The following is a 22,966-nucleotide window of genomic DNA, read 5'->3' as shown; positions in this document are numbered from 1 at the left end:
ATAGTGCGGCACAGCACATGTGCTTGCACAAGCTGTCTATTCTATGTCAGACGTAGGGGAGTGGTACGTAACCCCACCTAATTTTCTTAATCATGTATTGGAATTGGATATGATTTATTGAATGCAAGTACGTTTTACCTCAAAAAAGTATATTTTAAATGTGTAATAAGCTATTATATCCGTCAGAGAGAATATTTATATTCAGATATATAAAATATAATTCGATAACTTATTTTTTAATTTTTTTCCTCTGAATAAAAATATAAACATTTAATTTTTTGAAGCATAAACATTTAATTTTCATTTTAAAATATAAAATCATAAATATAGGTGACAGTTGGCCCTAAACTCTAGATTAAATTAATGTTTAGGCCCTAAACTCTAGATTAAATTAAGGTTTAGACTCTAGAATTTAGGGCCTAACCCTAAATCAGAGTTATTTTTATAATTATTTCTTATAAATGTTTTAATTCAGCAAATGTTTGATGGGAATTGTCAGAGGCCGAAGATTGGTCCCATTTCAGAATTTCAAAAACATACGTGTATTTGTTTTTTTTTTTTTTCTATTTACGCATTTGTCGATAGCTTATTAGAATGGTATTATTGGCCATCTTCCCTCATAAGTGATATTTCAATGTAACAAATGGGAAAAATAATGATAAAAATGTCATTTTTTTCTCTCTGTCTTGTCTCATCTCTCTTAATTCCTATCCCCAATCTCCATCCTCCTCTTCGATCCTCTCTCGCTCTCTAGCTCCTTCGATCCCCCCTTCCTCTCCTATAAATCTCTCTCTCCCCCTCTCTTTCAATTGCTGAAATTTTTTATGAATGTATTTCCGCAATTTTAATGATTTTTGTTGAAGCTTGGTTTTTAATTTTTATCAATGAGTTATTTCACTTTTCATGTTTGTCATTTTTTTTTCCAAAAAAAGGAACAATAATTAATATGTTATTAGTTGTTTTCCTTTAATTTTTTTTAGAACAAAGAAAATTTTAAAAAAAATCTGATTCCATTTCTATTCCATCACGATCCAAACAATTCGGATTAAATCATTCTCATTCCCATTAACTCCATTCTCCTTCTCATCATTCCCATTCCGGATTCCGATTCCCATAAGCCATCCAAAGGCCCCCTAAGTTTAAAGAGAAGTATATAATCTGTTACTTTTGCAATTGACAGCTTATGCAAGTGATAGACCTCTCCAGACCAGTTTACAATTTTTTTTCTTTGTAAAAAAAGGGAGACTAGCAATGGTCAACTCATCTATACGCTAAAAAAGCAGAAAAAACATGTTGGCTGTAAAAGCAAATGAACATTATTACAAACATGCAGAGAAGTTTTAATTGTACACTGTTCATTCTCCCTACAAAGATGATACAACTTGAACTATCACCCGAACTTATAATTCATTGTTTTACAAAGACACAATTTCTATGATTTCTTCTACAGCGGAATGAACACGTCTACATGGGAAAGGGAAAATTAAAGCCTACTGACCCTGCGGAAAAGATAATGTACTCGGTGAATCAATTCTCACAATATGTTCATCCTCATTTCCAGATTCGTCACTAGAGGAATCTGTTGCACGGGGTTTTGTTGTGCTAGAACTTGGAACCGGAGGTTTTGGAATAGCCACTTTCCCCAACCCTGTAGCCCCTTCTGACTTGGCATAAGGAAGAGACTGCCCTGGAGATGATGGAACTCTTGGATAAGACTTGCTGTGAGATGACTTCTCCTTGTTCCGAAAGGAGCTTTGTGCACGTTGTCTGGGGCTGTCAATCTGGTAAAACAGTGTGACAGAGAGTTGAAGTGAAAAACTAGGAGTGAAAACATGATGCAGAAGTAAAGATTTTGAAGGGACTGTAGAGCAAACCTTTTTTTCCAAATTAGAGACAGGGTTTTGGTGTACAGTACTTGCACTCTCCTAGAAATCTCCTATGCAAGACTAAGAAATTCTAGTGAAGAAATAACTAGATTAACAAAGGTCTTTACTGCTACATTTCTCCTCTTTACTCAGAGGTTGAGAGTTCAAGTCTCGCAAGAGTCATGGTGTATTGACTTATACAAGTACTAGTGACCACTGGCCAGCACGTACAGTTTGCTCACACAAACATGTAATGCAAGTTGTATGCACACAAACAAGTACAGTATACTAGTTATCTGCTCCCTCTATACATACAGTTCATAAGATGATCCCTAGTCATCTACTGTAAAAATAGTTCATATAAGGATATAAACATACCATGCTGCCATACATGCTTAGCTGCATTGCCTTTAGAGATAAGTTGTTAACATGTTCATCGGTCTCTGCTACAGGATGCTCATCAGGTTCTGCTGGCGTGTAAATCTGTTCAGGCCAACTCATAAGACCACCGTGTTCTCTACTCAGGGATAGAGTGGGATGATCTTTCGTGTGCGAAATCAGTGAAGAGTTCCTCCTCTGAAGGGATCTGTTAGCTTCAAAAGCACCAATATCAAGCATGATAACTCTTGCTCTGGTCTCCACTTGATAACAAGATGTTTGATTCATAAAGCTGGCCGACTTGAAGACTATTATAAAAACAGATATTGATCAGCAAGTTGAGCAATAAAACTCACATATAAAGCACTTGCATCTCCTGTTTCCCAATTACACTAGTTATTTTCCATATTTAAACTTCCTTTCATAAATAAAAATACGATGGCTTTTTTGCTTAGGAAAAAAAATATGAATCTGATTCCTAGACCCTCAGGTTTCCTCGCTATCATCCTTTTTCACTTCTCAAAAAGAAAATTTACTACATAAAAGCAAATATTTGTCTATTTTCAATGCAGTAACACTAAATTAATGGATTGAGCAAACATGTTATGAGATATTTTACTTGATATTTCTGACCCCCGGAAGCTCATATCACCATGCAAAGGCAACAGTGCTGTTGGTGATGCTATCAATTCCCCTTGATTCCCTTGTCCTTTTATATATCCTTCTAACAACAAACCAATGAAATGGGAAGGCAGCTCAATGCTTTCCCCTCTAAGATACGTACTCATTGTTGACTTCTCTGCAATAAGGGCTCTTACTTCTTGCATTGGCATTTTCTCAAATATTTGTGGAAGCAGGAGTTTAGCAAGAACAGTTGCACTTTCCTGTAGAGATTAGATAACTTTTACAAAATTTTAAAATCTTGATGGCAGTATTTTAAAATGTGGATTCCCAAAGTATGATGAAATAGTAAAACTGGTTTAAATTAACTTATTATATCCACAATCAGACACCCACCCAATTAGTAATTACCAATGTATTTGAGAAACACGATAGAATTTAAAAACAGTATCTATATCTCTACATTCTACAGATAGCCAACTTTCTACATCTGCATCTCTTCCCTTGAACAATGTTAGAAAGCTAGGCTATATACTAAACTACATGCATACAAGTCAAATGGTAATTGTGAAGGACTACAAACCTGCCACAAGAAATCTTCTATTGCTGGATCCGAGCTGAGAAGCGCAAGTATCTTTTCAGCTTCAATAAAAAAACAGAGTACCACAGAGTCTGTTATCATATCACAGATATAAGGTTTTCCATTCACCACCTCATACAGTCCCAGAGAACTTCCATGCGTAAACGTTGGATGCAAAGCATGCTTATTTCTTATACTCCTGCTTGCCCACTGCCACAATTAAAGATTCTATATGACAAGGTATCAAAACTATAGCGTAAAAAATTAGGACAATCGCGCAACATGTTTGGTAACATCTATCAATGCAAGTTGTGCTTTACCTTCACTACTCCATTTGAAATAATCCAGATGCCATTTGCCTTAGATCCTTCCGTGTAAAGTGTTGAACCACGTAATTTCATTGTCTCTTTGGATGACCCAACAAGCATCTCACGTGTTTTAGGAGGAAGGGCACCCAACAGAGGATTAAGACTAACTAGGTCACGTGCTTTCGGGATCTTAACTAGAGGAGGATTTCTTAAGAGCTTTTTCAAGTCAATCTGGGGTGCAATTGACATTCAAAAAGGAAAAGCATGAAAAATTCGTAAGGTGAAGACCATTTACACAGACACACCACACACAATATACATATCATCAGTGGAAGAAAAAAAAGTTATCTGAGGTTACCTGCACAGCATCGTGAAGATGAACCATTTCCTTCTTCTCTAACAAACCGACTTTTTCAAGATTTTGCACATAATCAATTAAATGATTTAGCACAGAATGAGTAACCTGCCTTGTTTTTAATACGCGCAGAACCTGAAATGAATAATTTAACATTAGTAAATAGATTTCTCCCCCTTCCTGCAACAGAGGTAAAGACAAGACTCAAGCTGAACCGACACTGTATACAAAATTAATGTATAACTGCAGTGATATGTAGAATATAACATAAATAATCAGCAAATCAATGAAAGATAGTGTTGAACTCTCAAAACCTGAGGAAATGTAACACGAACATCTTCCAGGAACTGTTTTGCTTCCTCTCCTTCTATCCCACTTTCACCAATAACAGTAGATGCAACTTCACTGTCACCTAATGGATGGAATATTAATTAAGTTATAACATAAATTAGTATATTAGCAGAAATACTTTGTAAATAAAGTTCATATATAGCTGATTACTTGTAAAGTATGTGCATGGCCATTTAAAATAATAATCCTCGGGAAGGCAATAAGTACATCGATTGAGTTTCCATATAACATTGTTTAATCTAAGCTAGTTTTCGAACAGGTATAAGTTTTTGTTGGTGCAGGACCTTGCTGTCTAAGATGAACAGCCTGAATATATGATCGTACCATGAAACAGTAGACAATGAAAATATGTAGTAAAATGGAAATTCATAAACAATAGCACAAGTAAGATATTGCATATAAAAAACAAAATTGAAATCCTTTAGAAGTGCTTTACCAATAAATTCATGTAGCTGCTGACGTGCAATTCTGTGGGCCCTTAGAAACGCGGCACAGATGTAGCAGGCTGATTCTAATCTTTCAGCAGTGAAATATGTAACAAGTTTCTGCGGAAACATCCCTGACTGGAGAAATTTGTAATAATTTGGGAAATGTACATTTTCCTTTAAACCTTTCCAGTCAGATAGAGGCTCTTGAGATACCCGGTCCAATGCTTCATCAACAGATTGCATTAAAAGATTTGCTATAGTTTGTGTGATTCTTCCCTCCTCTAGCATTCCCCAATAAGCAGCTTGGACACCTAGAATTAAATGGTTCCTTAAAATAGCAACAAAAGTTCACCACGGAAATAGCGCACAAAATTGAATGACCAAGATGATTATTGAGCTGATAGGGCCACGTGTCACTCCACCATACAAATTGATGCTTGCATCTAATTATGCTAAATGCAATAGATACCTTATGTATTCAACTTAAGATAAACTAAATCTTAAAACCTAACAACCAAATAATATTTATTCTGTTCTTCTGCATGACACAAATTACTTTTGTAAACTATAAAATATTATGTTTTTTAATAAATTATTATTTTTAATATTATTTAATTAAAATGTTGTAAGCATGAAACAAGAAATAATATATTGTGTTGTGGACAAGCACAGATTATAGTCGTGAAAAATGATTATGCAATTTAGAAAGAAAAAACATTGTGCCTAGCACCAGAACAGTATATTTATATTTTTAATTTGAAAATCCTTATATCTTACAGATATGATGCAATTTACAAAAGCATTGTCATCTGCAAAAGAACACTATAATTTTAACTTAAAAAATTCTTATAAGTTGTTTTAAAAATATATTTTTGTAAAACACGGACAAAAACAATATGTATTCACAAAGGAAATTAGTATAATTTATTTTAAAAAAGGAATGTGCAACAATATACTCCTTGAAATATGGGTTGTTGATTAAACAAACACACACGGGACTGGTATTGGTTCTAAATTCTAACTTTTACCAAATTTCTAATTTAACCCGGCCCCTAAATTATGACATATTTATAACAAAGTACATGCCTATATATATTTCAAAATATTTTATTATAAATTAAAAATATTAGAAATAATAATATTATAATTTACATTAATCAACACATATTCAATAAATTAACCTATAAATTGAGTTACCAAAGAAATATACTTAAAAGTTAAAATTCATTTGTTCTTGTTTGGAAACAACCCTTTAATGCTTTTGATGTTGAGATATTGAATGCTTACTCAAAGAGGGCTTTGAGCCATTAAAAGCCTTTGTGACTTGCCCTCACTTGAAAGAAGCGCTGACGCTACTACATGCAACAACCAGAGGGATTTTACCAAGATGATCAGACTTGTTTGCCTTAAATCTATTTCATCTACATTTTTGTTAGTCTAATTAGTTGTCACATCCACACCACCTCTATTTGTAACAGCGGAACGCGGCACAGAACCCAGGTCCCATAAGATGATCAGACTTGTTTGCCTTAATTATATTTCATCCGGTTTTAATGCTTAGCCAAGAAGAGAATTTGGAAAAAGCCTAAATCTGAAGATAAAAGATTACGGAATTTCCAGAAATAGTCCAACGCAAGGAATGAGCATGTTGCAAGGGTTTCTACAATTATAATTATATTATTTCAAGATGTAGGAATCTTTGTAAACTCTTGAGTATATAACAAGAGTAGTAGCAGTATAGAAAACTTATAGGAACACGAGTAAATTTTGTCTCTAGCAATCAGACAATAGTTTTAAGAAAAAATTTACACTGAAAAATTGTAGCTATGTATTTCTACACAAATTCTTCAAGGAATATATATAAAACTTCTCAGATGGATCTTCACAAGACTACTTGAAATTTTTAAAGAGTGTTTCTCGATTTAAATTTCAGGTTTGTAGTTTCTTGTTCGTACTTAAACAAGATTTTATATGTTGTAGAAAATTTTAGTTTAGATTCAACCCCACATCTACAAACTTGTAAATCATTGTTAATTCCGGGAATAACAGTTACCCTATGCCCCACATTCAAAAACAAACTACGGAGAGGGAAGCAAATGACTATAGATCATTTTAGGCAATATGTTGTAGTGTCCATGATAAATTTGAGAACAAGGCTCCTAAAGTCAAACTCTTGACCTCGGGATTAGACATGTTATGCAGCCTGTAATACCATGTTAAATAACCATCTCTCAAAAATCATACTCCCTCCGTCCCTCCCAAATGTTAACATTTGGGTTGGACACAGAGTTTAAGAAAAATGATAAAGTGGTGGAGGAAAGTTAAAAAATTGAGTAAAGTAGTGGATGTAGTTATTTTAAAAATTGTAAAACCTTTACTATTTTTGGAAAATTTTGAAATGTAAACAATTGGAAGGGACATCCCAAAAAGGAAAGTGTAAACAAATGGGAGGGACAGAGGGAGTAATATTTTAGAAGGCACAGAATTGATCATAATCCATACACAATTTCAACACACTCAAACAGAAAAAGAAAAAAAAAAGGAAACTTACCATTTAAGAAACGTATGCGTATATCCTTCAAATTCATAGAATCTAACTTATCATCACTCTCGGACTGTGTATGAGGATGAAATTGCTCTCCTTCCACATCAGTTAAACTTGCAATATATTTTTTCACTGTAGGCCAGTCAGCAGGTCCTAGTTCCTCATCATCGCCAAGATCACCAAATGCCTCTAGTGCTTTGTTCATCATTTCATATTTTGTGTACTTCAGTATTCTCCTCTACCACAGATAACCAGTAAAAAAAACACAGTTCAATTATACATAATGCCCATCACTGAATATTAAATGTCTAAAAAAGTGTTACACAGAGAAATATATCGAAAAGGCTTAACATAAATCTAGACACTAGAACTTAACTTTCTAATGAGACTGAGAGATTGGAACCTAGACTAAAGTCGGCAGCCAACTGGAGTTCGTAAGTTTACATATTTTGTTACAATATTATCTCCTAATTATATTTAGTTGTCCCAAAATCCATTATAGAAGAAAGGATCATGTAATATTGGTCTTGTATTCTTTTTTCAGTTTCAACATGGTTTTATGCATATGACTGAAGAGCTCTTCAGCCTGCGAGTTCTTTAGCTTCGTCATTTCTATTAGTTTAATTATGCAACTGAACACATAACGAGAAACAAAAACACACAACAAAGAAATGGAGGTTCAAACTTTGCTTGTATTGAGCCTGCAAACACGCACAGAGCCATCTAATAACTGGTATTCCGGCGAAGGAGAAAGAGTAGACTACACGGTTACCTATAACAGATGAGTGTCAATAAGTTCCACTACACTTTGATTTGGAAGCTATACCTTTCAAGACAAGCTATCCTAACAAATAAATCATCTATGTCGAGCTGGTAACCTCTTATTCTAAAGAGTTTATTTGAGCCTCTCAACATTAATTTGTTACAAAGTAAAATGCCAAGTTACTAAAGTTACCATCCACTAAATATACTCCATGAGGATTAGTTAAGCGGATATGTTCATTCTATTAATCTAACATCTCAACCTGGTTTACTATTTACAGTATTACATGTGTCAAGTGTAAATCAGACATGTGTCAAGTGTAAATCAGACTAAAGTGCACATGATTGGCTAATGCGGTTAATGCCTTTCTAGGATATAGATCACTTTACCTTAGCTGCTGACAACCGGTCCAGCTCTAGAAAATGTAATACGAATTGCGTTGTTGATCCATTCAAGATAAGTGTGAGAAAAACAATTCCTCCAGTAAAGAACACAAACTGCAAAAGAATAAAATAAAAGTCTTGCTATAAAGAGGAAGAGGAACAAGAGAACAGGATAGTATTCAAGCATATAACATCCATGTTACCCAAACTCTTTATTTGACCTCGAGTACCTGCGTTACACTCTTGGCACTTGGACATGTGTATGGGTACGTGCACCTTATCTTGTGCCAAAATATACAAAATTTCCAAATATTGCTGAATCCAGCTATTGGAAATGCATTTAATGTTGCACACTTCCAGGGATAACATAGTATAAATTTTGTACCTTCAAAGTTTGCCGAGCAACAATTTGCAGCCACCACAGTTTGAAAATTGACACTTTGGACTTGTTTTTTGTTTCAGTGTGCATAATCTAAACTTTAATGTGTCTTAGAAAGTGTACACCATGAGCAATGTATGAAGGAAATAAGAAAATACCATAAAGAGGCAACTCTAAAAGGATTACAGCATAAGCTAGTTTGACCGAGTTTTTCTAACTTAGTCGCTAAACTATTGTGGTTTATGATTAAAGAGTACCCTATGGGTGAACCTATGTATTTCACACTATGTGCAACACAAGTACAGTGCCACCTTAAAATTTATAAGAAAATGTTTGTAGTTGAAGATAGTAACTAGTGGATACGGATGAGCAACTAGAGAAATTCTCAAAATTCAATTAATAATATTATAATTTCAGTTTTCAGAAACAGAAGCCCACATAGTCAAGTTTTATTGTTGCAGTATGGAAGAATCTGCTCTTGCCTAAAGAGTTGCCTCCAGGTACTTCATTTTTCAAGAGGGATAGCATTTGGATAAACTATCTACTGCAGAATAATTACCGATTAAGGACCTTTTGAGAAATGAATAAAAGTTTCAAAGAATCTCTAAAGTAATTCCGGGAACAAAACTTAACTTGAGGACCAAGGACTCTAGACACTCCTGTTGATCCAGATAGTCTACTGTTTAGACATTACTCATCAGTCATCAGTCATTACCTAAACCCTTCTTGGACAAAAAGAAGTTGGGAGTGTGCACAACCTATATGGGTGCAAATCGTTGCTGGGTACAAATCTTGAAGTTGTAAGCCTTTAGCTCATATTATTCACATTGATAACTTCATTATACATATTCAGTTTTAAGAATATAAACAAATTTAATAGAAATATATAATAATTAGATATCGTACCAAAATTCCTGTATCGGGGCTAATGTATGGTGAGCTGTCACTGGAACCCTGAAACATCAAAAATATAGTTGGTAACAAGCTTAGTCAGCAACAAAATTTAACAGTATGTTAGCACGAAAGCACATTCCAATATGTGATATGCTACGATATGAATCGACACTAGTGCCCTAATAAGCTTAGAAACTAGAAGTTCAAAATTTCTAAATGGACTCTGATTAATACTGGGTTCTGATTTCATTTTCAAGTAAACACATAATAATAATTGCAATCAAGTCCAAATGCAATAAGTACTTTTTTGATAATTATATTCAAAACCAATGCTGTTCCTAAATCATATAATTAATGATGACTTGGATAAGTATATATTAATCGAATCAGTTGTCTGCATTTAATTAACTTAGGTTGCCATGGAAAATGTGCATATCTTATCATTTTTATATTTAAGCAGAAAGAATCTTACATAAAATCTCATATTTCACGACACGGGAGAATATATTAGCAAAACTTGCCTTAACTGACAATGAAAGTGAAAGAGCTACAGCTCCCCTCAGACCAGACCAGACAAGAACGGTAGCTTCTTTCCAATCCAGACCATAACCAAAATATCTTAAAAACGGATACAATACCACAACCACCACAGTTCGCGAGACTTGAACAAAAATGTAGAGGAGGATGAGGTAACCCCAAGTATAATCTGAAACAACCAGAAAATGTTGGAAATAATACAAGTTCAAAATAGAACCAACTGGTCTACTAGGCAGGGAATAACATGTGTTATATAAAGGGAGAAAAGCTTACTTCAATCTCATTACAATTGAAGGGGGGTTTCCACATAATCGACAATTTTTTTCTTGTTACGAGAGTGAAATAAGCCCTTTATAATTGTAATGAGAGTGTATGCCTTTGGTTATGCATTGGGGGGGGGGATATGTAGGAGTACCGTAGGTTTTAAAGATGCCGTTGTTCCCAAGAACACCTTCAGCTATAACAACTCCGCTGCAAATTAAGGTGAAAAATTAGGAAAAGTAAAATTGACGCATATTAAATGATTACAGAATACTACCTTATATCATAAAAATCACCCTTCATTTCTTTATATTATATATTAAAAATTACTACCTTAAATCGTCAATGATTCATATATTAAAGATATACGAATGTTGTAATAATTTGATAATGGTGTCTTTATGAATGATTACAATGAAAACATAACCCTTCATTTCTCAATTATGAAAATCATAGTGTTAAGAAGTATTCATATGTTGTGATGATGTATTGTTTGGTTAGAGTACTACAGCTTTACAATCAAACAGTGTCACTTTACTGTGAAGCATGAGTGACTTGCTTGTTATTTATCTTCAAATTTGTATAACTGACTGTGAGAATGAATGTGTTTTAAATCTTACCAGGTAACATGAATTAAAACTAATGGTATTGTGTGACCAAAATAGATTTATTGTCTACTACTGTGCTTATCACTACATTTATTCTTACCGTAAGGATGTTTAAAAGACATGCTATTGTGCTGTTAAGTGTGTTTAGATGGGCTTAATTCTCCCAAATAAGTCTGCATTTTAAACAAATAACTCCTTATCAACCCTATAGTTGTCCATAAATAACATTATAAATATAAGAAAGAGGACAAATAATTAATAAATAAGAAAAGAGGACTAATAACATGGAAATGATTTCCTTATTCGTTTTGCTTGAGCTGTACGAGATGAAAGTCTCATATATGGTTCTCAGAGGGGGAGTCCCATTCCTAATACATATCCCGAGATATCTATTTAGTGATTCGAGGGTCTCTTTTATTAGTTTTTAAAAGAAAGACAAGAGCGAAGGTCTCGAATTAAAACATTGAAGGATATAAAATGTTCGGAAAAGCTCTTCATGGTGCTTGACTAGTTTATCTGTTCAAACATTTTATCTAATTATAATTCGACTAGATAAGCTGGAGACGGGGACTGGGGAAGAGAGTATAAACAGATAGGTATGACATATATGACCCGATTGTTGTATGCAATACAAATAATTCAACCTTTGCCGCCTTAAAATATATGAGTTTATAACTGATGTAATGCTACAAAACATTTACCTTAAAATAAATATCAAAGTATTAGCAATATAAGCAACCATTTCCCTGAAATCAACCAGACAAAATATTAGGTATGAACAGGTTAATGTACTGGAAGTAAACACAATACACTCTAGCATGTTCAAAAATAACCTTTACAAAAAAGACAAGTACAAAATCATGTGGTCATTTTGTAAAACTAATATAATTTTACTGCTATATTAAATACTATCTTCCATCCCTGTTCCAGAAGTTTCTTCTATCTAACAAACACTGTAAACTAGTAAATTGCAGTATTCAGCAAATATCAAATTACAGTACGGAGCAATCTATATATAATCAGAGATTCATAGCCTTAGAAACAGGTGTCTCTTATTTAGGCTAATGTCAATTGTAAAGCAAAGGGTCATACCAAAAATGATGCAGGCTTTGTTGGCCATCACCCTTAAAAGCGGTCCTCGCAACTGCAGCATAGAACCTGAGCATAAATAATACTTTTGAGGTACGAACAACAAATAGTCCTCCAGAAACTTTGTAAAAAAAATTCTGACTTACATTCCTAGCGTCATTACTGTCAGAACACCAGAAACATCAAGCCCCTCTTGAGCCTGTTATAGTAGAGCTTTAGTTATATCCAATAGATGGAAAAACAATCAAAGGATTAGAAATCTACAACAAAGTTTAGTTTCATCAACAACTTACTTACTGGGAGAAGAAAAAAAAAATCATAGCGAAGTCCTAAAACAGTCAAGTCATGGCACCCAAATCTAAACTATCTATCAATCTATATATAGGGTCACACTCCTCTTAGAACCCTAAGTCTAAGAAGTCTTAGAACCTATACATCTTATGTAAGAGTTCAACTGTAGAACTTTGCCTTATTTGTTAGGGTTTTCTGCATCAGAATTCCACAATTATATTTTGAAAACATTTTGAAAATATTTTTAAGCATACACAACAATGCAAAAAACATGTATATAGGTTTAGATCATGATAGTCTATTTAAAATTTAGGGTTCCGCACCAGAATTTGCCTTATATTGTAATGGTTCTAATGTCCTATTTTAAAGATTGGTTCTAAGAGCAAGTCCAATACTAGATGAAAAATGGCTATAGCCATTGCCATAATTTGGAACCAAAAAATGCTTTTTGGCGCTAAAATAACTTTTGCACTCCAATGGTAGTTCTATTATACAATAAAGAAATTCCATATTTAGCTAACATTTTATCCAACACGTTCACGTTATTTTAAAGTGAACCTCTTTGCACTCCATTATTAGTTATTTGATGATGTAGCAAGGATGGCTATAGCCATCTTTGGTCCTATATATAAGACTAAGTATACAATTATGCATTTATCCATTCATGTATAGCTATGCATTGTAGTTTGAGTTTTATGATTTTAGTCTTATATTATAGCTATAAGACTAAATATAGGTTTGTATTGGACTTGCTCTAAGTTGAGCTCAACCCTCTATATATATACTATATTATAATAGCCGAAACGTTAAAATTTGGTTGGTCAGTACCTAGTTTTTTTGGTAATGGCCTTAGTTGTTTTACTTAATTCCCCTTATGTTTTGTTTTTTACTTCATTTATTATACATTTTTTTATGTATAAACTTGGGCCTTTATGTTCTAAAACCGAAACATTAAAATTTTGATCAGTCCGTTTGTTAAACATTTGACTACTCTATGGGTTTCTTATTTTTAAAACTTATTTCATGGACCGATCTATATTAAATATTCTTTAATTATTTTAATTTAAAAACATATCTACGACCTAATTACATTAGGCAAGGCTGAGTAGTAGTACTATAAGTAGTCAGTAATAGTAATATTAGAAGTAAAGGTACTTTGGTCTTATATATCTTTTAAACAATCTGTGTTAGTACGAGGACTAGATATAGCCTAAAATTGTGTTGAAATATATGAAAAGGAATATGATTTCACCACTGTCTCTCTAGGTTACTTCTCTTTGTAAACTATAGTTTTCTCTACAAGTTTCTATATGATTTCTCTCTTCTTTACATTTCTAAGTTCAATCTATTTCTCTGTCTCTATTCTATATCTCTATTTTACTGCTTATTCTAGTTGTTATACATCATAAAATACCAAAAGAGTCCTAAACCAAATCATGACATGAGATCATGTTCGGGACTTTCTCTGTCACCTTAAGGATTTAGACGGACCGGTTATTTAACATCGTATCAGAGCTCGGTTTAGGGAGGGACTCGGGTTCGAGTCCTCCCACCGCCATTTATTTAATTTGCATATTTGTTATTGGTATGGGGATTGGTTATATTTGTTGTTGTCAATCGTAGCGAAAAGTATTGTACCATTGAGGGGGAGTATTAAAGAGTATGTGTTCGGGTAAAACGCAATACGCATGATTAACATGCGTATACCCAAAAAGACAAAGGGGAATACACATTCTAGTCATGTGTGTTCTTTAATAAAATTAAAAAACCCAAATACGCATCTCCCGGATGGGTGTTTTGGGTGGACACTCCTCTAATCGATATTTTGGGCATTTTCCCCCAAATAGGGGGTATTTTGGTTTTTCACCCCTAATTATACATATATATATATATATACACGTGTTCCTCTATATTCTTAAAATCTGAATATTAAAAGTTTTGTGCAGTTAAAAAGTTAAAACCAGAACATTAAAAGTTTTGTTCAGTCACATTTGACTACTCTACGGGTTTATTTATTTTAAAACTTATTTTCAAACCTATTTATTTCAAAATATTGATTAATTATTTAAATTTAAACCCATATCTACGACCTAATTATACTGAGCTCGCTTCGGGTCTATTTTAAACTTTAAATATATCTATGGGCCTATTCATTTTAGGGTGTTGTAATAAAATACCCACTTTTGGGCTTCAAATGCCCAAATACTTAAAGGCCCAAATTACCTGTTGAATACGCATTCGGAAGATGCGTACTCATTTTGTTAAAATTTAACAAAGACAGACATGGTTGGCATGCATATTCAATTTTTGTTTTGTTTGAATGCGCATCTCAAGATGCGTATTCATTTTAAGTGCAAAAAGGAACACATTTTAAGTGCAAAAAGGAACACGCATGTAAAAATGTCTGTCCTTTATAAGATTTTAAAAAAATGAATATGCAGGTCGCCGATGCATATATAACAGATAATTTGGGCACTATTCAGCTAAGTTACCCGGACTCGGTTACGGGCGTCGAATACGGGTGCAGATCCAAGTGTCCGACTCTTAGTTTTAGAAAAAATTAGGATTCGTGGATATGTATCCAAAATTGGATACGGGATGTGGGGATTGGACAAATAACCTTCACATAAGTGAAATTTTACCTAATTTTTATACATTACATTTGTAAATTCATGTCTTCTAACACATAAACTAAACATTTACATAATTGTTTATCTGATATTTATAACATAATTCAAAAGGATAACATGAAAATGATAATCCATAGACATCCCTCCTTAAAATTAAGAGGATTAGACATCCCTCCTTAGAATTAAGAGGATTAAGTTGTTGTGAGGCTTTGTAAATCATATTGAACTATATTTTTTAAGGTCAAAGTGTCTGGTTTCTATCAGAAGGATCCGACACAGATCTCATACCCACACCCATGTCATGTCCGATGGACACGAGTATAAGGACAAAATTGAAGAGTCCGGGTAACTAAGTTGTTCAGCACATTTAGGTATTTTCGCTAGTTGAACCCCAAAAATGAGATATTTTGGTCATCCTTTCTTCCTTTTATAACATATTTTAGTGGGTTTATTTATTCTAAAATTAGAATTAAGTTGTTTTAATTTAAACACATTTATATGTCCTAAATACACTGGACTTCTCTATATATTTAAAGCCTATTTTAATGGGCCGATTTATTTTAAAAGATTATTTAGTCATTTTAATTTAAACACATCTCTAAGACCTACCTATCTTAGTGTTGGGTTTAAACCCAATATGTGGTATGAGCTGGGTATTACAAGACATAATTGGATTGGGTAATAATTGTATGTGTTGACACTTATTATCGTAATGGGATTGGGTATTAATTGTATGAGTAGACAATTATTATTATAATCAGATTAGGTATGTCTTGTTGGCTATGTTTGTGATGGATATAAATACATAGTCATGTTATTGTTTTGATGTATGCTTAAGAGATGTAGTCGTCTTAGTTTGGGACACTGAGGTGTTATGTATTGATGTATTATTGATAATTGTTTTGATTAATAATACAAGTTGGAACGTGGGTTCTCCGCGTGATATATGTTGTGTGTGTACTCCGTATTGGTAGAACCGAATCTCGAATATGTGTGTTTCCTCCTAACAATTAGTAGGCCTATTTATTCTCAAATACGGTTTGATTGTTTTAATTTAAACTTATCTCTAAGATACTAAGATCTTACAATACTTCGTTTCTCTACCGGTCTATTAATTTTAAAACCTATTTTAGTAAATATTTAAGACATTTGTTTCAAAACCTATTTTAATGAGCCTTCTTATTTAAAAATGATATTCAACTATTTTCATTAATACACATATTTAAGACCTAATAAAATTGGGTCATCGCCTACTATTTTTAAAAACTCATTTCAGTGAACCTATTTAGCAAAAAAAGATATTCAACTATTATAACTTCAACTGGAAGACATATTTAAAATGGGTCATTCTCGGAACTATTTTAATTCATTTGAAAATTTATTCTAAATAGAATATATAATAATTACTTTAATTTGAGCAAATTTTAAATAGAATATATACTATGTAATAGAAAGTTAAATATTAAAATACAAGCAGTAAAATAATAAATATTAGAAAGAACCACGGGATTTAAGCAAGTACCATACAAAACAAGCAGAAGACTGCAAATAATCTGAATCTGGACTAACATGACATCTAAATATTATACATTCAAAGAACGGTGTAGTTGTAAAGCTTAAAGAAATTTACTAGCAAACAGAGTGTCTCCAAAATGAAGAAGAAAATCAATTACATAAGTAGAGAATGAAGAAAAAAAATGTATTAGATATGTAGAAACAAAGCTCTCTAGCAGACAACTACCTTAGGCGCCCTACAAAACTGCTTCAGCTCAGTCATTCATACATAATGGTCCAGGCCAATTAATATTATTCTAAATTTGCATTAATTCGTATTCGTAGTAGAATTGCTTCAGCAAACAATTGTTTCCCTATTTTTTAAATGTTTAATTAGTTTAGGTTCACTTCATTTTACAATCAGGAACAGAAAACAAACTCAAAAATAAAATTATATGAAGTTTGAAGTCTATATCTATAAATGAAAATGAGATGATGAACGTATTTAATATAGAAGCTCACAACATTTAAAAGTAACTTACTGTGAAGTAAGCGATGTAGCTCACTGCAAGTGTTAGTGTGATCTCTATCACTGTATCGTTGAATATAAACCCAAGCCACAAATAAGATGCTAGTCCAAAAGCAATACCAATGGCTACACTGAAGATTCAAAAAACAAATTAAAACAAATTTATGTCGCTAATGATAGATAAGAGCAAGTGTACCTACGCTCCAAGAGAAACTTGTGCCAAAAATTTGACAACAGCGGCCCAATTCAAGCTTGAACCCGTGGCCATTCGAAAAAATAGTTGAAAGACCACAATTGCAGTCCTGGAGGGAAAAAATGTTGCTTGTTAAGCAGATGCAAATTTCCAAGGACAAGGTGATTCATCTGACCATTATTACATATTTTTGTGCAATCATGTTGGATTAGTAGTAACTAATGTCTTTTTCGTCCTGCGTAAAATACATATTATAAAGCAAAACAAAAATAGGTAATAGTGGACCAAATGAGTTTTATACCCGTCATTCATCAAGGATTCTCCTTCAATTATAGTACTTAGTTTTTTGCTTGCACCAAGATCTTTTAACAAGGCCACCACAGCAACAGGATCAGTAGCACTTAAAAGTCCTCCAAGCAACAATGACGTTGTCCAGCTCCAGTTATATGGAAAGACTAGCTGCAGTAATCTATATAATTATGCCAACACCTAAGTAATATAGAAATGCACAGTATGCTGAAGTTCAAAAAACCTTCAGGGCAGATCCAAGGAGAAAGGTTGACATTAGAACACCAGGCCCGGCAAGTAGAAGCATTTGTACCATACATCTCTGCAGAAAAGAGAGAAGAGGCTAACAACTCATTCACTCAAAGTGATGTTTAACAAGTAAAAATGGCATCAGTGCACACTTTGAACACACATGCTAAGGTGAAGAGCTAAAAAAAATTCTAAAGGATCGGTAATTAATCGTGACCATATATGACAATTAAGGTACCATTCTAACAAAGTTAATGGACAAAAATAAAATGATCCTTATGATGTGCTGAAATATTAGATTCCCTCAAAAACACTTAGTTGAGAGTATCTCAAATTAAACTTTCGAGTGGCAACATGTTCAGTTGCATGCATTCCAGAAAAAGATGAGCACAAGAAACAAAAAGTAGCTACAATCTCTAGACGTGATGGTTCCTCAAACTTTGTTTCAGTTATAAGATTAAGTAATGCGTTTTACAAAATTTGCATGTTTCATGATGTTATCAACTCAATGATACTCTTAGACTATATTATGAAATACCTTTGTACTGGATCAGGTCTACAATTTTACTTGCTTCAAGGAGAAATATCATACGTGACGGGTAACAACATAATCACATAAGTTTAAGAAATAATCTAATGCCTGTAAATAATCAAATGCATGGGCTCAGACTAGTTTTAATTAATGAAAAGATAGTTTTTTGTTAAGGTGCCAAATGTGTTCAAATAGAAGGATGTATAAGTATGAACAGGAAAAAGGTATGCCTGTTTTATAAACAGTCTAACAGATATATGGTGAGGGAAAGGAACCTTTATTTGGTGGACCTCCATTGAAAACGAACTCTCAAAAAGAAGACCGGGTAGGAAAACAGCCAGTAGAAGATCGGGATCAATAGTTGCCCCTGCAGGCTAATTATAGTAAGACACCTACTAGTTCCTATAACTGTAGGTTAGTCACAATTTTGCACATTGACAAACGGCATGGCTGGTTAACAAAGGGAGCACAAATATGTTTCCTTTATACAATATATGATTTCAATTAAATTGAAATAAACTTACAAAGTCGGATACCGTCCCCAATCCTTCCCAAGTGATGATGTGTACCATATTCTGCATATGTATTCATTTGAATAATAGTAAATCAAGTGCAAGCATAAATTCAATGTACATGATAATATGAATAAAGGTTAATACCTAAACATTATTTACTTTGATACCAGAAAGAATATTTATTATTTGCATACGATGAAAAAAATGTACTTCAAAAACAACGAGGCGAGTTGGTAAGCAAAGTGGTCACCCACAAAAAATAACTCCACGAGCTCGAAATTTTCTGTAACAAATGCTTTCGCCACAGAACAAGGCATCAAAATTATCATTTTTGTTTCATTCTCTCTACACTTGTAGTGTTTCTATATACTTTTTTCCAGTAAATGGCTATAATATGCAGAAAACTAATTTCTCAACTTCAGAAGTAACATAAAAATCTGCTTAAGGACTTATCACTGCTGAGTGTAGAGAACCAACTAAAGGATCCCACTCACCACTTACATGTTTTAGCAACAAAGCTAGACAACAAACTTAAATAACATGATGTTGAATAATTTACGTATTATGCCACTTTGTAACCCAGAATATCCTCAATTGGTTCACACATTTTTCGTCCCCAGATTTATCAAGCAATACCCGTATTATGACCTAAAAGTCCCCTGAGCATTTCTTATATGGCTATATGCCTTGAAAAAATGTTCAGAAGCTGGAAGATGACAAGAATATCGAAACTGCTTAGTAGATATTTCAGAGGTTAAATAGGGAAATATGCATCCAGTATATACACATCACGTCATACAAATAAATCCAAAAAATGTTGCACATGAGTCCTCTATATTATAAAGCTTCACCAGAGTACTTGCATGCACCTTATAGCCCTGTGCTGAAGATCTTAAAATCCAGGCGATGGGCATATATAGTCTTTTAATGAACAATCACAAAACAATGGATTCTTTCCAACAATGAATAAGCAACTCTCAAGCTCACCATATATGCCATCCATGACAATGCTCATCCGTTAACACAAAGAATAATAATAGTAAAACATCTCAATGTGGTTTTGTCAACTCTTCTCATTGCTGAATTAGGACACAACAGGAAATATAACATAAATTCATAAAACAGGCTTCAACAACGGTTCTTTGCACTTCTTGGAAACTTATTGTTCCTTAGGCGCCATGGTACCACAATGTTCATAGGGAAGCTAGGACACCATTGTGATAAGGTGTAGCCAATATGCTGTTGACCATAGTTTCAAATATATATATATATATATAATGTTCGACATATGTAAATGTACGAATTTATATGTTGTTTAGTGTTCTATTTTATCAATTTTAATTTTGCAAAAATATTACAAAATATAATCGTTATAAGCAATCCTGTCATATTCTACGCCAGGTCAAGGATATTTACACGAGGAGAGACTATGGCTAATCATCCTTGAATCAATAGTCGACTGAAAAGCCATTAAATAGTGATGATTCAACTAGTACAGTGGGAAGGAATGGTGGATATGGACCTATCCTTAAATTATATCACTAGTTAACACTTATCCGCATCTACCCCTATATAACCTGATCTCGTTAAAAACATGTTTTAATTAGAATCTTATTATTATCTGATTCACCCGGATTCTCATTTCACATAATTATCAACTTTATAAACTCGTAATTTAAGATAATGATGCTCAGGACCAATCTAAACAACAAATTGGATCTCCAAGTTAACTCTATCAAGTGTACAGTAGTTCTTGAATATACACATATTTCTAATACTAGTCAAAAGCAAGTGGACAGAATAAGCATAAAACCCTCCCTCTCTCAACAAAAGCTTCTCTCCCTCTCCCCCTCCCTCCCTCTCTCCCTCTCTCTCTCTCTCTCTCTCTCTCTCTCCCCCCCTCCCTCTCATAAATCTCCCAATCTGGAGTTAGAAAGCACCCAGACACACAAATCACACCCTCTTCAAAACCCACCAAAATCACTTTAAATCACTAAAGTAACCTATAATTAAACACAAATCAGGAATCTTACTGTACCCTAAACAAATCACTTAAAAAGAAACAACATAAACACTACTTACACAAAATCGAATAAGAATATACAAAAAAACACATCCACATCTACATAAAAAAAACAAAGGAGGCCAGTGAATATACCTATTGATCCAAGAGCAATACCAAGAATAAGAAGAGCAACAGTATAAGGAACCCTAGTTCCTTTAAGTAATTGACGTGATGCAATCCCTAACACAAGTGATATTCCCACAAATATTACTGCATCAGTTGGATTTCCACCATCTTCTTCTTCTTCTAATATTCTAAACGATATCGTTTCATTGTATATCGAGACCATTTTGTTCCTCAGCTCAGTTTCACTTCAATCACTATATTTAAAAAATTTTAAATCAGTCAAACATCTTTTCACTAATATATTCTCCTAACAAACTATAAAATAAGTTCGAGTTTTCGAACCTGAAAATTTTGTTCGAGATTTTATTAATTTGTGCGGATGGATAATAAAATTTGTACAGAGAAGAAATGATTGTTGTTATAGTACCAGAACTGTGAGTTGAGAGAGAGAGAGAGAGATTGAGAGAGATGGAGAGAGACACGTATGTGTGTTTTATAATGAAGTAGTGTTAATGTTGGTGTGTTTGTGTAATAAGAAGATCGAGTAATGCAGTTGTAATTGATGCCAAACACATGTACACCAAGTCAGCATAAACTTGTTTATATGGTAGTGTATGACTTGGACGATAGTACCTTGTTATGTAGCAACGATCTTTTCGGCGGCAATGCTAGACCATGTATTTTTTTGGTTTTTTATCTGAGGTGATTTTTATTTTATGAGTCGTATAATTGTATTTGGTTAAAGTTAATGGGAAGAATTTCATTTCGAAGTATAAATATATGGAAAAAAATAAGTATAGGGTAATTATACAGAAAAACGAGAACTAGGAAAATATTTTCCTCTCGTTTGTTTATACTTTCTTTTTTGAGATATTCCTTTCAATTGTTTACATTTTAAAATTTTCTAAAAATAGTAAAAATTTTATAATTTTTAAAATAACTACATCCCCTACTTCTCTCCACTATACCCACTTTGTACATATAATTTTAATCGATCCTACTACTTTACTCACTTTTTTAACTTTCCTCCATTATTTTATTATTTTTCTTAAACTTCGTGTCCAACCCAAATGTAAACATTTGGGAGGGACGGAAGGGGTACTATTTTTGAAATGTAGAGAATTGAGAAGGACATCCCAAAAAAAAAGTTCAGAATAGGTATATAGAAAAAAATAATTTAACGATTTGTTGTCGATACAAGAAACATTAAATGATTTTTCAATATGTATTCGAAAAGCATATTTGAAAATATAATTTAACAATTTGTTGCGGTCACATGGAGCATGACATGGCATGAAAACATTTGAAGTTTGTTTTTAGAGATATGAATCGGGTCGGATCAGAAAGTGTTATCCCCGATCCACGAATTCACCTCGAATCTCGAACGGGGATTCTTTTCCTTTTTGATCACCGCCCAAACAGTAATTCCCGCAAGGATTCAGTAATAATTTTGTATTTTTAATATTTTTTTGATTATAAACAATATACTAATTCGTATTATATAAAAATATTAATAATATCTCATTTTTTAATATCAAATCATATTAAAACTGATTTATAATATAAATAAATGATAAAATAAATATTAATAATATTTATTATATTATATTGTAAAAAAATTAATCAACATAATTATAGATTATTTTAAAAATATGATGATATTTTAAATCATATTATATACACGTGAGCGCACACGCCGTGGGTAAATTAAGAAGAATGTAATACATATTGAAACTAATGTAAAATGACATGCTCACTTGGAATATAAT

The 22,966-nt window shown here is 33.1% G+C and overlaps 1 protein-coding gene across 1 annotated transcript; it reads right to left on the bottom strand.

The window, feature by feature from the left end:
* Positions 1 to 1,291: 1,291 nt before the first annotated feature.
* LOC141679091 (sodium/hydrogen exchanger 8-like) lies at positions 1,292 to 21,752 on the bottom strand. The gene is made up of 24 exons (XM_074485579.1): positions 21,540 to 21,752; positions 21,225 to 21,451; positions 19,076 to 19,126; positions 18,827 to 18,918; positions 18,015 to 18,092; positions 17,784 to 17,941; positions 17,490 to 17,591; positions 17,303 to 17,420; positions 12,492 to 12,544; positions 12,349 to 12,414; positions 11,958 to 12,002; positions 10,803 to 10,858; positions 10,372 to 10,556; positions 9,863 to 9,910; positions 8,584 to 8,691; positions 7,438 to 7,669; positions 4,895 to 5,197; positions 4,422 to 4,519; positions 4,111 to 4,242; positions 3,765 to 3,983; positions 3,448 to 3,654; positions 2,863 to 3,127; positions 2,244 to 2,551; positions 1,292 to 1,781 (listed from the first exon to the last, which is right to left on the bottom strand). The coding sequence occupies exons 2-24, from the start codon at positions 21,418 to 21,420 to the stop codon at positions 1,491 to 1,493; spliced, it is 3,411 nt and encodes a 1,136-aa protein (XP_074341680.1). The 5' UTR covers positions 21,421 to 21,451; positions 21,540 to 21,752; the 3' UTR covers positions 1,292 to 1,490.
* Positions 21,753 to 22,966: the final 1,214 nt, after the last annotated feature.

Source organism: Apium graveolens, chromosome 1 (genome assembly GCF_009905375.1).
Source record: "Apium graveolens cultivar Ventura chromosome 1, ASM990537v1, whole genome shotgun sequence".
Classification (NCBI taxonomy): Eukaryota; Viridiplantae; Streptophyta; class Magnoliopsida; order Apiales; family Apiaceae; genus Apium; species Apium graveolens.
This window is presented reverse-complemented; position numbering and strand designations above follow the sequence as displayed.